The sequence below is a fragment of the Cavia porcellus genome, unplaced genomic scaffold (genome assembly GCF_034190915.1).
Source record: "Cavia porcellus strain 051 isolate PalLab524CR breed Dunkin Hartley unplaced genomic scaffold, mCavPor4.1 scaffold_19, whole genome shotgun sequence".
In the NCBI taxonomy this organism is placed as follows: domain Eukaryota; kingdom Metazoa; phylum Chordata; class Mammalia; order Rodentia; family Caviidae; genus Cavia; species Cavia porcellus.
Window position 1 is genome coordinate 43,091,706 of NW_026947502.1, and position 12,705 is coordinate 43,104,410.

General features: G+C 49.3%; 1 protein-coding gene across 3 annotated transcripts; it reads left to right on the top strand.

The window, feature by feature from the left end:
• Positions 1-2,720: 2,720 nt before the first annotated feature.
• On the top strand, positions 2,721-8,999 carry LOC134471720 (secreted Ly-6/uPAR domain-containing protein 2-like). Of its 3 annotated transcripts, none has more exons than XM_063231359.1 (4): positions 2,721-2,884; positions 5,924-6,022; positions 8,115-8,333; positions 8,906-8,999. In XM_063231359.1, exons 1-3 carry the CDS (start codon positions 2,833-2,835, stop codon positions 8,321-8,323), a joined length of 360 nt encoding a protein of 119 aa, XP_063087429.1. In that variant the 5' UTR covers positions 2,721-2,832; the 3' UTR covers positions 8,324-8,333; positions 8,906-8,999. The 3 variants fall into 3 exon arrangements, with proteins under 3 accessions (XP_063087429.1, XP_063087428.1, XP_063087431.1); XM_063231358.1 differs by having other exon boundaries at positions 8,115-8,311; XM_063231361.1 differs by lacking the exon at positions 5,924-6,022 and having other exon boundaries at positions 2,729-2,884; positions 8,115-8,311.
• Positions 9,000-12,705: the final 3,706 nt, after the last annotated feature.

Consider the following 12,705-nt stretch of genomic DNA (forward strand, 5'->3'; position numbering starts at 1 on the left):
GCAGTCGATGTGGGGGTGACTGGAATGTCTACTCTAGCCCAGAATGTCCACTCTAGCCCAGAAAGGAGAAGGCTCAGCCAAGGCAGAAAGGGTACAGGCTCCATCTCTAGGACTTCTATTGGCCTCTAGGATCCTTCCCAGTGGTGGACTCTGACTGATATCTGCCTCGATGCCTGACAGTACATGCCTCACCTGTGCCCAACTCCCTCACCAGCCCTGTACATCTCTGGGTCAGAAAGCCCTGTCTCCTACTGGTACTCTAGTAGTGGACCTGCTGTCAGCCTGAAGATGCTATGAATTAATTATGGATTCCAAAGAGCCTGCGCTGTAACACAGACACCCAGCTTATAAAAGTACATTTTTCAGAGCTGATTAGGTGAATGGGAGGTGGTCACAGCCAGACCACAGCCTTTGCACATTCCATGCCAGTTCCCACCTTCAGTTTTCTCTTCTCCTGGGAAACACCTCAGCACCCCACCCATAGAGGCTGCAGAACCTTTGCCCCTAAGGGCCCTTTGAAAGTAAATCAGTTCAAAATTTCTCAATTCCCTCCCCCAAGGAGTCTTTGAGACCCCTGAGAACACAGAACTGTCATATGAGCAGGTAAAATCCAGGGACTTACAACCAGTACCAGATTTTTAGAACCCATCAAGCCCTGGATCACCCTATTCTATTGGCTCATTCTCTATTTTCAAGATTCTTTCCCTACCTCCCAACACAACCTTCCTACTACTTTCTTCAGGAAATGACCATTGGACCCTGTCACAGCTAAAATGCCAAATGGACCTTGCTGTCATGACTGTGATTATTTCTCTCCCATGGGTCCCATCATACACACACACCCCACTCTAAGCTCCTTGTTTCTGCACCCCATGTCAAGGACCTCTAGTCCAGCACTTTGAGGTTCACTGCCTAACGCAGAAGGATCCTCAGCCCTGGGATCTCTTATCCCTTACCACACCTTCCAGTATTGTCACACTCGCAGAACCCCATGGCAAGTTACATGGGTGCTGGAGAAGGAAGGACAAAAAGAAGGTCTGGGAAGGAACATGGGAGAGCCTCAGTCTGCGGAAGGACAGGGAGAGGAGGTGTAGCATAGTCTCATCATCCAAAGTGGCAATGGCAGCTTGCAGATGCCTCCCATTCCTGGGATAATCACTCTTGCCCTGCAGCAAGAGATGCCAAGCCTGGGGACCTGGTGGGGGCCTCTTTCTCTTCCTTCTGAGACTGTGCCAAGGTACATCCTGACCATCACACACTCTTAGATCAAAAGAGTCTCAGGCCTGGACTAGGGTGGTATCTGGGAAGGCATCCAGGTCCCAAGTCCAGTCCTGTCCCAAGCAATCTAGAGTCTGTGTGCAGCAGGGCTCCTGGAAAACTGATAAGGACTGACTGGGCTACTTGACACATCTACCACCAGAAGGCCCCAAAATCAGAAGCAACCAAAGTGGGCAGAGAAGATAAACAAGATGAGCAGATCACATACAGTAGAGTATCTAAGGTTGCCCAGTCAGCCCCTACCCATCAACTCACAGATGTCCCATTCTTGGGGAAGTGACCAGAGCCCAGTTCCTGGCAGTTGTTCACAGTATTCTCTGTTGAGGTCCTGAGGACTTCCTTGTCATCTGAAGTCTGACACAAATAGGGGGTCACACACTATATGTCCACAACCATGTTGAGTCCTAAAAGAATCTAAGAAACAATAAAAATAAAATATTGCTGACATGTATACTATCCACTCCCTAGGAGCACCTGCTGTGAGTTTAGACATGAACCCCTCAGAGCCCTTACAGCCCCAGAACTAACCCTATATTCCCTGCCTCAACTCCGTCCTAGGTTCTTCCAGGGGAATCTGCAAAGGGGTTCAAGCACCTCTTGGGCACAGGTCAGGCAGGGGGCCAAGAGTTCTAAAGAAACCCGAGTGTCCTGGGGTAAATGTGAAGCACCTGCACAAAAAGCTGAGTGAGGAGCCTCCAGAGGGAAGTGAGAGGCCAGAGAAGAGGGAGGGAGGCCAAGGAGATCAGTGAGGCCTGGGGATGGGGAGCCATTGGAGAGGGGGGAGGAGAAACCAGGAGGCATGAGCCTCTGCCTCTCAGCCTCTGAGACCCCAGCAAGACTTGACAGATTATTGGAAGCACAAATCATTTCCTGTGTCCTTGGGCACCGTGGTCATTTCAGTCTCCATGCTGGCTCCCTGTAACTTACCTCTAGGCCAGCATGGACAGAGTTGCTGCATACACCAGGGTTCTGTCAGAGTTCTGGTTCTGTGAGCTCTAGACCAGCATCAGAGTGAGCCCCAGGGACTCCCAAGAATGCAGAGTCTCTGCCCTGCCTGGCCTTCAATTCAGAATCTTAAGTTTAACCAGGTCTCCAAGTGACTGTGATGCTGAAGACAAAGGAGCATTAATCCAAAACCAGATTCCAGCCCACAGCACTTCCATTTCCCCCATTAAAATGAGTTTGATGCCTCTCTGGTTGTCTGGGAGAAGGCAGAGGGGACAGACTGTACATCTCAGAAGAGCCCTAGTAGGGCTGGTTCCCTCTGACCTGTAGGGCAGGGAAGATGCCATCCTTCTCTCCAGCCCACTTAAGGGCCTCTTGTTAACTGCACGAAAGGAGGCCACTGGCTCAGGACCAAGGGACAGACAGAGGCCCCTCAAGGGACCAAGGGACAGACCTCCTGTGAGCCCTGAGGCCCCTGGGGATGAGTCACAGCCCTACCATTCCACGCTCGTGTTCAAGTCAAATTACCTAGTCTGACTCCAGTTTCCTGGTAGCTGTATAAAGGTGCCCCTGCTGTGGCAGTTCCCCAGTTGCCAGTGCACGTCGAAGATGAGGCCTCTTCTGGTGCTGCTGCTTCAAGCTGCTGTGTGTGCTGCTGTGGGTAAGATCACTGTGGCACCATGTGGGGGTGGGGAAGTCAGGCCTCCCCAGACCTGGGTACTAGCACGTCTGCTTTGGTCCAAGGGAAGTTGGTGTCTTTTAGATGGAGGCTATAGGGAATGTTTGTTGTCATTTGGATGGGGGCTGTAGGGAATGAGGAGGCTTCTTATATGGCTCCTTGCCTTACTTAGACTTGAAGTTCCTTTTCTTTTGGACAAGATGTCTGATATTTTTCGGACTCCTGTAGAAGTAAACTCCAGGCAAGAGGCCAAAGACATGGAACCGCTGAGACCTGGGATTCAGTTAAGGGGGCCAGCTGCCTCCTCTTCTCAGGATGAAAAATTCCCAGGGTGTAGGACTCAGGGCTAAAATGAAAAGTTCCATGCAAGTCAGAACAAGTGGGTCTCCCTCCTTCCAGCCCACTCTGCACTGATTCCAGTGACCTGGTTTGGGGGCAGAAATGAGGCCAGAGTTGGGAGGAGATATGCTCTAGCCTGTGATTATAAGTTGAATAATTATCATCCAAGGATAATTAGCCCCATCTGCTTCTCTTGAGCGTGGGGTAGGTGGGATGGGAAGAAGAGAAGGGGGAGGGAGAGGGGACTTTGGAAAGCACTCTAGCTTGAAGGAGGCCCACAGTGGGCAGCAGCAGAGACAGATGGAACAGAATTAGGCAGGGGTCTAGGCTGGCTGCAGAGAACAGGAAGTGGTCAAGTTTGGGCCAGGGGCACTACTTATCAGAAAGCCAAAAAGGTAGGTACTGAGGGTTGGTCCCAGGCCGGGGCACTACTCTGGTCTCACCTGCCCTAGAGTCTAGGTAGAACTTCAGGAGAGAAGGCTGTGTCAGAAAGTAAGGACATTTTGGGGAACACCTTGGTCCCCCTGGGATCAGCTTTCATAGGAGGGTGACGATGAAATGCTTATATTACTTAGCATTCATGGAGACTGGCCTCTGCTTGAGGATGTAACTAGTGTCAGCTGAAGAATACTTACTATCACCAAGTCAGGAAACCAGAGAGACCCCAGTAGGCAAACTGGTCTTGTGAGTCCTTGCTGAATAAGCTAGGACCATCTCCCTGACCCTTCAGCAAGACTAACAACTTAAATGTAGGTGAGCATCAAAAATATCCAGGGATCACCCTCAACAAGGAGATTCTTTTCTTGGGATTCCAGAACAATGGCTTGGTTCTCAGATTAGAAAGGGGCACCGCACTAGTCTGAGCCTGACCATCTTCAGCCCTCAGGTCACTAACAATCTATTTCACGCTCTAAAGTCCGGGGCTTTAGAGGTTGGGGCCACAACAGAGCCATGTTCAAAAAATGAGATCATCTCCTTGCACCAATGAACATCTAAGATCAGAGAAAGTACACATTGCCTAGAATACTTGCACAGGATGCACCTGCAGGACACCACTACAGAGTATTCATACAGCACACTCTGACAGGAAACCCCACACAGGATACTCTATGGGAAACTCCCTATAGGTAACCTCCTATAGGACTTTCTATAGGACACTATTTAAGAACACACATCCCAAGTCTAGAAGCAGCCTCCATACCAAGACATAATGCTTGGCTTCCTGACCAGTAGCATGCCTAATTCCACTTCTAAGTGCTTGCAACTCATAAAAGCTGACTTTTTCTCTGCAGTGCTTCACACTGCATCTCTTCCCCCATAGAAATCTTAGGCAGGTCTAGATCTGCCCCATCCCCTCAAGGAAGACTTCCAAGGTCACCCTATCCTCTATCAAAAACAAGCTGACCCTTACTGGCTATCTCCATGGAGTAAGATTGTACTCTCTACTCCAGCCACCTCACATAAACTTCACTGTTCATGGGTCAGCCATGCCCAGACAGCCTGTGTTCTCTCAAGGGCAGCCTTGTTATGGTCCCTGTAGTTGGAAACTTGGGCTGACCACATAGCACCTTGGATCAGCTATCTTCAGAATGGCATGGGCTGGTGCCTCATGCTCTGACTTCCGAATTCATATTGAGGAAGAAGGTTGCCAGCATGTCTCTCATGGATAGAATACAAGGTCTGGGCTATTATTTCCCTCTGGCATATCATCTATAAGAACCTACTAGGCTCAAAGTGCTCAGAGCCAGCCTAACCTAGTCAGGCAACCCTCCTGCCTCTGGCTTCCAGGCAACCATCTCAGAATTGTCTCAATTCTTCCTCTAAGGAAGACGGTGACAGGAGCCACATGCATTATGCACTGCATAATTCATCTTCTGAGAAGACAGAGTAGGTTACTATTATTCACACCTCATACATGGGGACACTTCAGCTCAGAGGAGGAGGAGACAAAGAACAGAATTAAAACTTACATCACCTTTGAGGTCAATCTTAAATCCTGCTGCTCTATCTTTCTGCCTTCTACCATCCACCTCTCCATCAAACTAGTAGAGTAATTCATCTATCCATCCATCCACACATACATACCAATCCACCCACCATCCACTCATCTATCCATGAATCTCTCTTCCCATGGACTCATCCTATCATCTACCTATCCATTCATCCACTCATACATCCATTTATTTATCTGTCCATTCATTCATCTGTCTACCCACTCACCCATTCATCCATCCTCCTGCCTATTCATCCATCTACCTATCCATCTATCTATCCATCCTTCCATTCACCTATCCATCCATACAGTCTTTCAGTGGTTTAGCTGACACAGTTCTACCACCTTTTCTAGGATTCCCAGTTCCTTTTCCAGAAGCAGCTACAGGGCAGTGAGGGAGATGTGTGCATGAGCTCATAGGTGCTAGGGAAGCCAAAGGATGGTGAGCCTAGCCTGAGGGTAGTCTGCCACAATATAAACCATCAGATAGCCTGGCACCTGGCCAGAAGGGACAGAAGGGAGAACATGTCACAATCACTATCACAAAGTCCCTAGTTCCTCTGCTCCTCTGAGCTCCCCTGGAGAAGGGAAGAGGCTCAGAGAGGGTACTCTTGAGCAGACCACTAGGCAGGTGGCTGAATATTTGCCCCCAACCCCAACCCAGACTGATAGCTTGTACTTTCCTTCAGCTCAGGCCCTGCATTGCCATGTGTGCTGTGGCCATGAGAACTGCGAGTCTCTAGTGGAGTGTGCCCCAACGGACATGTACTGTGTGATCACACGGGCGAGTAAGTACCTGGGCCACTCCCAAATGTCCTGCCCACTAGCCCTGCACAGAGATGCTCCCAGCTCCAATTCATCCCCTTTCTCCCCTCTGTACACAGCCACAAGCCCACAGTGCCTTAACCCCATTCTAGGATAAACCCCAGTGGCACCACTACCCTCCAGTTCACAGTTTCAACTAGAGAAAGATTGGCAGTTGTATGTATGTTGTGATCTGGGAGATGCTGGCCCCCAGCTAATGCTAGAGCCTGGATCCTCCCAGAGCCCTGTCTTAACCAGCAGCAACCGGCCAGCCATAACCTTTACCCCTGAGTGCCCTCTTCCTGAATTTAGAACTCTGCCCTAATGGTATCATAGTGGTCCAGTGACAATAAGAAAGCCCTCTGACCAGCACCCTCCCTGAACTCCCCCAGACCAAACTCATTTCTTCCTTGGCCTCCTGTACTCCCTCTACAGTCTAGTTTCTCCCTAAGTAAAGAGGGCTGGGCCAGGCCCAGAGCTTACAGATCAGGCCAAGATGGTGACAGTACCAGGCATCCCGGCTGAACACTTGAGTAGCCCTGGGCATAAGGTACCCTGCAAAGTGGACCCTATATGTGGCAAGACCTGACCCAACTGCAGAAGACAAGACTGGACAGTGGTGAAGGGTGACCAGGAAGATGCAACAGGATCAGGTGGGACTACAAACTGAGTAGTCAGCTCATCCCTAGGAATGGAACTGATGGGGGGGGTGGAGGAGCAGGCCCATTCCCATCTTGGTGGGACCTAGGGCAAACAATGTAATCTCAGATTCTAGAGAGGTGATAGGGGTCCTTTCCTCTTGCAGCTTGCTGCAACTATCAGGATGATGCCTTGCTCCCAGTTATAAGAGGGTCAGGCAGCCTCACTGTGTGGCCTTGGCCCAGTTTCTCATCAGGCCCCATAAGTTCAGACTGGCATCCATTCCCATTTTACAGAGACATCATCCTGCAGGGGTCCCCCAAATACGTAGCATGGCCCAGACTCCATATGGCTCCTGCCCAGTGCCCAGATGCCCTCCATGCTCCTGACAGTTCAGGGGGGCTGAGAAGGAACATCATATGCTCTTCTACCACCTCCAGGATTCTCCCACCAAGCACAGCAAGGTCTTGCCCAGATATTCCTGCCCTACCACACCTGGAGACTAGGGCATAACCAATGCGCTCTGGTGGCACCCAGGTGCAGGTTTAGTTTTGCTTTGCCTAGAGTGGGAAAGGGCTGTTCAGATGTCACTCTTCTACTCAGTTCTGCTACTAACTACGCTCTGCTAATGACTAACATATACCCCACAGATGCCACGTGTCATCTGCTCTTAATGCAACCCAGAAACTTACTCATTTAACTCCCAAACAAGAGCAGAAAGTGCCTTCACTGTTTTCTGCATTTCTAGGCAGGGAAACTGAAACAAAGAGAAATCAGGCTTCCCAAGATAGAAGCATTTGCCCCATTCCGTGTTTCCTGGACCAGGTGCAAACAAGAGCCCAAGAGACAGGGTCAGAGCCCCAGAATGTGCTGAACAGAGCAGGCTAAGAAAAAACAGCTGCTGTCATTCCAGCAGCCTCCTTGTCCCTGCTATGCGCATGTACACTGAAGTGTCTCCCTTTTGGGTGTGGGGCATTGCTAAGACCTCACAACACAACTGTCCTCTCTGGCTCCCAGGGCCCCTGGAAATGCCTACCTCCACTTTCCTTGTGGGAGTCAGAGTCTACAGGCAGGCAGCCATGAAGGTTATGTGGTCCTCTGCACCCCTCATCACCATCAAGACCTCTCAGGCACAGGAGGAAAGATGGATGGGAGGGGACCCAGGTCTATCCTCAGAGGAGAAGAGAAGTGAGCTCCTGGACACTGCGGGAAAAAGGAGCTATCATATCATTCCCAAAGAGCCTGTTCAGAGTGGAAGACAGGACCCCACAGTTACCCTGCAGCCACTCTCAGGAAAATGTTTCATCAAGCTTTCACAGCCAGTGTTTCAGGACTCCCTAAAACAGGCTATGCCCAACTGTGGGGCTCCCTGAGGGCCCAGAGGGGTGGTGGGAACCAAATTACCCATGGCTCATAACACCTGTCCTTTCTCTGCAGCCAACCCCGGAGGCATGCTGGTCATGAAGTCTTGTGCTCCAACCTGCCCCAACAGCACTGTGTCCTCAGATGGCCGTGCCCTGTCCATTTCGTGCTGCCAGAACACCCGGTGCAACAGTGCAGCTTCAGGCCTAACATCCAGTTTTGGAGCCCTCTGGGCCAGCTCCTCAGCCAGCCTGCTGTGGGCACTGCTCCAGGTAGCCTGGTGAAGTCCAGGATGTGAGTCATTCATACCTCTCAGTAGGGGTCTGTTCACAGGCTGGACCCCACCAGCCCAGAGGAGGGTCCAAATTTTGACTGTAATTCCCCTTTTCTGCTTCTCCCAAGGCTACTCAGGGAGAGATGAAGGGTTAAAAGCCCCTGGGGCTCCTACTTAAGAGGAGTAGCAATCTCCGTCTCAGAGAATTCCCAACAAAGGACTCCTAAGAAGGGTGTGTCCTGCTGACACCCCCCTTCCAGAGATTGTCAGCCTTTTGCTGCATTCTTGGGACCCTTAACCATCCTGGAATGAGCAGAACTCCGCTCTCTGCCCTGGCATGTCTACCCTCATTTATCAGACTAAAAACTGAGAGGCTCAGACCTGGGCTTCCTACTTGCTCTAGCCTTGCTTGGCAAGATACTTTGCACATAGCCATAATGAAGTAGAACAGACAAAAGAGACAGAAGGGTGGTCAGATCTTAATTCATAACCTGTTACCCACTAAGGGGAAAGACATGTCTTTCCCATCCTCTAGCTCATCCCAGCAATGCGTTTGAAAGCTAACTGCTTTTTCATTTTCTTTTGCATTTAGAACTGGGCTCTCCTGTTGCCCCTTCAAGCTCTTCAAGGTGAAGTTTCTGCCCACTTTCTCTTCTTTCTCAATTAAAGCTTTTGGCTATAAATTACTGCTGTTGCCTCAGTTTTGATTTCCATTGTCACTGCAGAAACCTCACACATGTCCTGTATCAGTCTTCCCCCTTGGCCTTCTGTGCCCTGGCCTAAAGGATGTACCTGGGAGTTTGGGGCACTGGACTCCTCAAACTCTTTGTATTCTCATAGCTATCCCTGTTCTCACTCCATCCACTCAACTACCCACCCACTCATATATCCATCATGTATCCACTTATCAATCTGCCATCTATCATCCACTCGTCCATTCATCTTCCATCTACCCATCCACTCATCCATCTATCTATTATTCATCCATCCATCCACCCATTCATCTCTCTACTCACTCACCCACTTATTTATTCCATCCATCCATTTATCTAATCATTTATTCCATCCACTGGCCTCTTCCCCCAACCCATCACAGACCTGCATCCCAAGGCCTTCCATTGACTCTATATGCTGACCAAAGCCTCCTGCCAAGGACCTCCACCAGACCCTGTCCCTGTGAACCTAAGCCTTTTAAATTGTCCTTTGGCTGTCCACTGTGGGGTGGGATAGCTCACTTTGAAGTGGTGTATCAGACATTGGAGCCAGGATGTACATCCTTACTGAAAGTGGAGGACGATTTTACCTTCCTGGTAGTTCCATCAGCTAGTCCTCCTACCAGGTTTTCCTGAGATAAGAGTAAAGCTGCATATCTGCTCAGCTGGAGAAATCTGGGGTAATTTTCTTGCCTTTGGTCAACCTCATCCTCAGGGAACATAAACCCCTGCACTTCATTGGGGCACCTTTGAGAAGACTGGCAAAGTAGTATATGGAGACAGCTCTCTGCACTCCTCATATTTTCCTACAGGCATGAAGTCAGCAGCCTTTAAGCCTCACAAACCAGGTCTCCTGACTACCACAGTGACACCAGGCACACTCCCTGCCATTGTGGCAGGAGAGATGATCAGGGCAAACAAAGCAGCAGATCCATGCAGGTCCACATCACAAATGGCTGGAGGGACAGTCCTGGGGAAATGTCTGGCTGAGATTCAAGTTCTCCAAGAGCAAGCATGGAACAGGCAAAGACCTGAAAGGAGGAAAAATCTCCAGAAATTGAGGAGACCATAACTTTGAATCTGAGAGACCATGGCCACTCATGAGAGGAGGGAGGTGGCTACCAGTGACAGGGCAGTGAGCATGGCCATGTGACGGGGAAGGTATACTTGAACCAGGCTATAGCCCTGGCAAGATGAGGAGACAGGGTTTGACTCCAAGAGTGCTTAGTCAGCAGGAAAAGATTCCATCAGTCAAGTGTAGGATGAGTCTTCTCCTCCAGAAAAGGAGAGCAGGACAGGGCAGAGCTGATGTGGCTAGGAAAAGCACTCACAGCCCAAGCCAGTGGAAGACGGGGTTAGATGGGCTACAGATGAAGATTTGCCATGGAGGTGTTACAGGCTACACACACTCACTCATACACACACACACACACACACACACACACACACACATTCTTGCTCCTGAGGCTTGCTAGAAGTGATCTGGACACACATGGGTTAGGGCATTATTAGATTAGAGCAGTGACTCCTGAGTGCCTCAGGGATTGCTGGATGGTAAAGTAAGCAGCCAGAACTCAAAGGCACTTGGGCTAAGTTTCAAAACGCAACAAAGCCAGAACCCTAGGGCCAGCCTTGTGGTTAGGCTCATAGCAAGGACCAGTGGGCAGTTCCAAATGAAGGTGGGCTCTGTCAGGGCCCTTTTTGCCAGTGGCTCCTCAGAACTGGGCTCTTCTGGGATACTTCTATAGTGTGGGCACTAGCGTCTCTATCCCCTAGCACCTGCCCATACCCCTCTTATATAACTCCAGATGCTGACACCATAACTGTCCATGCCTTATGCCCAGGCTTGTAGTAATGAGCTTCCTGACAGGGTCCCACTTGGGTCCCACTTCTTCCCTCATCTCTGCCCTAAACTGAGCAATTCAGGGCCCTACTGGACACCAGGCCAAGGCAGGCTTCTCCAGTATCAAATGCAACAGCTGTCTGAAACTGGAGGAATGAACTTGGCCCTCAGCCTCACCATGCTCCATGTGGACAATTCAACTTCTCTGGGGCCCATGGCAGACAGGCCAACAGGGCAGGCAGTGATCCTCCAGTGCTTACTCCTCTCTTTAGGACTGGAGTCAATGATGTCCTCCCAAAGTCTCCTCCCACCTCCCAGGTTATCAGATAAGCTGTTATTGTATCATGCTTTAAAGAGAGCCTGTCCGGAGGGTGGTGCTGGAAATCCCATAGCGGTCGAAGCCTATAGAATCATGCAGAGGCCTTTCTCTGACCAGGGGCAGATTTGTTAATGGAAAAGCAGATGGGGAAGAGAGAGCAGAGCAGACAGACAGTATTTTAGTGGCTGTATATGTCCACAAAGGCAGAGACTACCAGTAGTAACACCCAGTTGAGGGTGGGGCCTGGAGTTTCAAAGCCACTGTAGACCACCAAGTGGTCCTTTCCCAGGACATGCTGAAGGTCTCCATATCAGTAGTCATTCTGGAGCTCCTCCAGGGAACTGGTCTGTACCAACTTTCTGAGTGGCATGGGAACTCTCAAGGATATGAGAGAGGAAGAGCATTCTGAGGGTGGGACCAGTGGGCAACAGATATCTTGAGGGGACTTGATGTAATCAGTATCTTGGACTTTTTCCATATGACTAAGGGAAATATCATCATGCACAGCAGTGTGAATTTAATCCATAACTCTTAGGCTGTCAACAGGTTCTTACATGTATGTTCTTCCTGTGAAACCCAATCTAACACTCCACCCCCTGCCCTGCTCTATCTTTACAGCCTTGTACAGACTTAATATTGCAGAATGTATTTCATTGTTTTTGTGGATAGTGCCCTGAAAAATGTGAGCTCTAAGAGCACTGAAACATGCTTTATTCACATCCACATTCCTGTCATCCAGGGTTATTTTCATGGCACTCTTAAAACCATGCTTATGGGATGAACGCATAAGTGAATGGATAGTTAGATAAATAGATTCATGTATGGATGAAGGATGGGTGAATAATGGATGTATGATGGGTATGTGATTAGGTGGATGGATGGACAAATGGATGGAAGGGAGATGCATAAATACTCGGATGGATAGATGGCAAGTAGGTGGATATATGTGTAAATGGATGTCTCAGTGATGGATGATAAATAACTGGATGAATGGATGGATGGATACAGGATAGAGTATAGACAAATGAGAATGTGGATGATAGATTGATAATGAATGGATGATTAATATATGAGTGGGTAAAGGATAGATGATAGACAGATGTTATGGGTGGATGGTGAATGGATTGATGGGTAATGATAGCATGGATGCATAGATGGATAATGAATGAGTGCACGATGAGTGGGCAGATGGAGGATAAATGGATGGATGACATGTACGTTAAAGGTGAATGGGAGGTGGGTAGATACTACATACTACATAGATACTGATAGTGAATGGATGATGGAAAGATGGATGGGAAGATGAATGATAAATAATTAATGGATAGATAATGGATAACTGAATAGAAGAATGAATATAAGTCTCCATGTTGAGCAAGCCTTACTTCTAAGAGCCTGAAGATATGGACCTCTGAGGTCCAACAGTGGTTTTTGCCATGATTCTATGACCCAGTAGTCTCTCTCCCCCATTTCACAGTCCCACACTAAAAACTTCTCCCTCATCATCCAGACTTTGG

Excerpts from the sequence above, each read along its gene's own strand:
- LOC134471720 (XM_063231358.1), top strand. The coding sequence starts at position 2,833 with ATGAGGCCTCTTCTGGTGCTGCTGCTTCAAGCTGCTGTGTGTGCTGCT. Across the intron at positions 2,885-5,923 it reads TGCTGTGTGTGCTGCTGTGG|CTCAGGCCCTGCATTGCCAT; the intron begins GTAAGATCACTG and ends ACTTTCCTTCAG. Across the intron at positions 8,312-8,905 it reads TGCTGTGGGCACTGCTCCAG|AACTGGGCTCTCCTGTTGCC; the intron begins GTAGCCTGGTGA and ends TTTTGCATTTAG.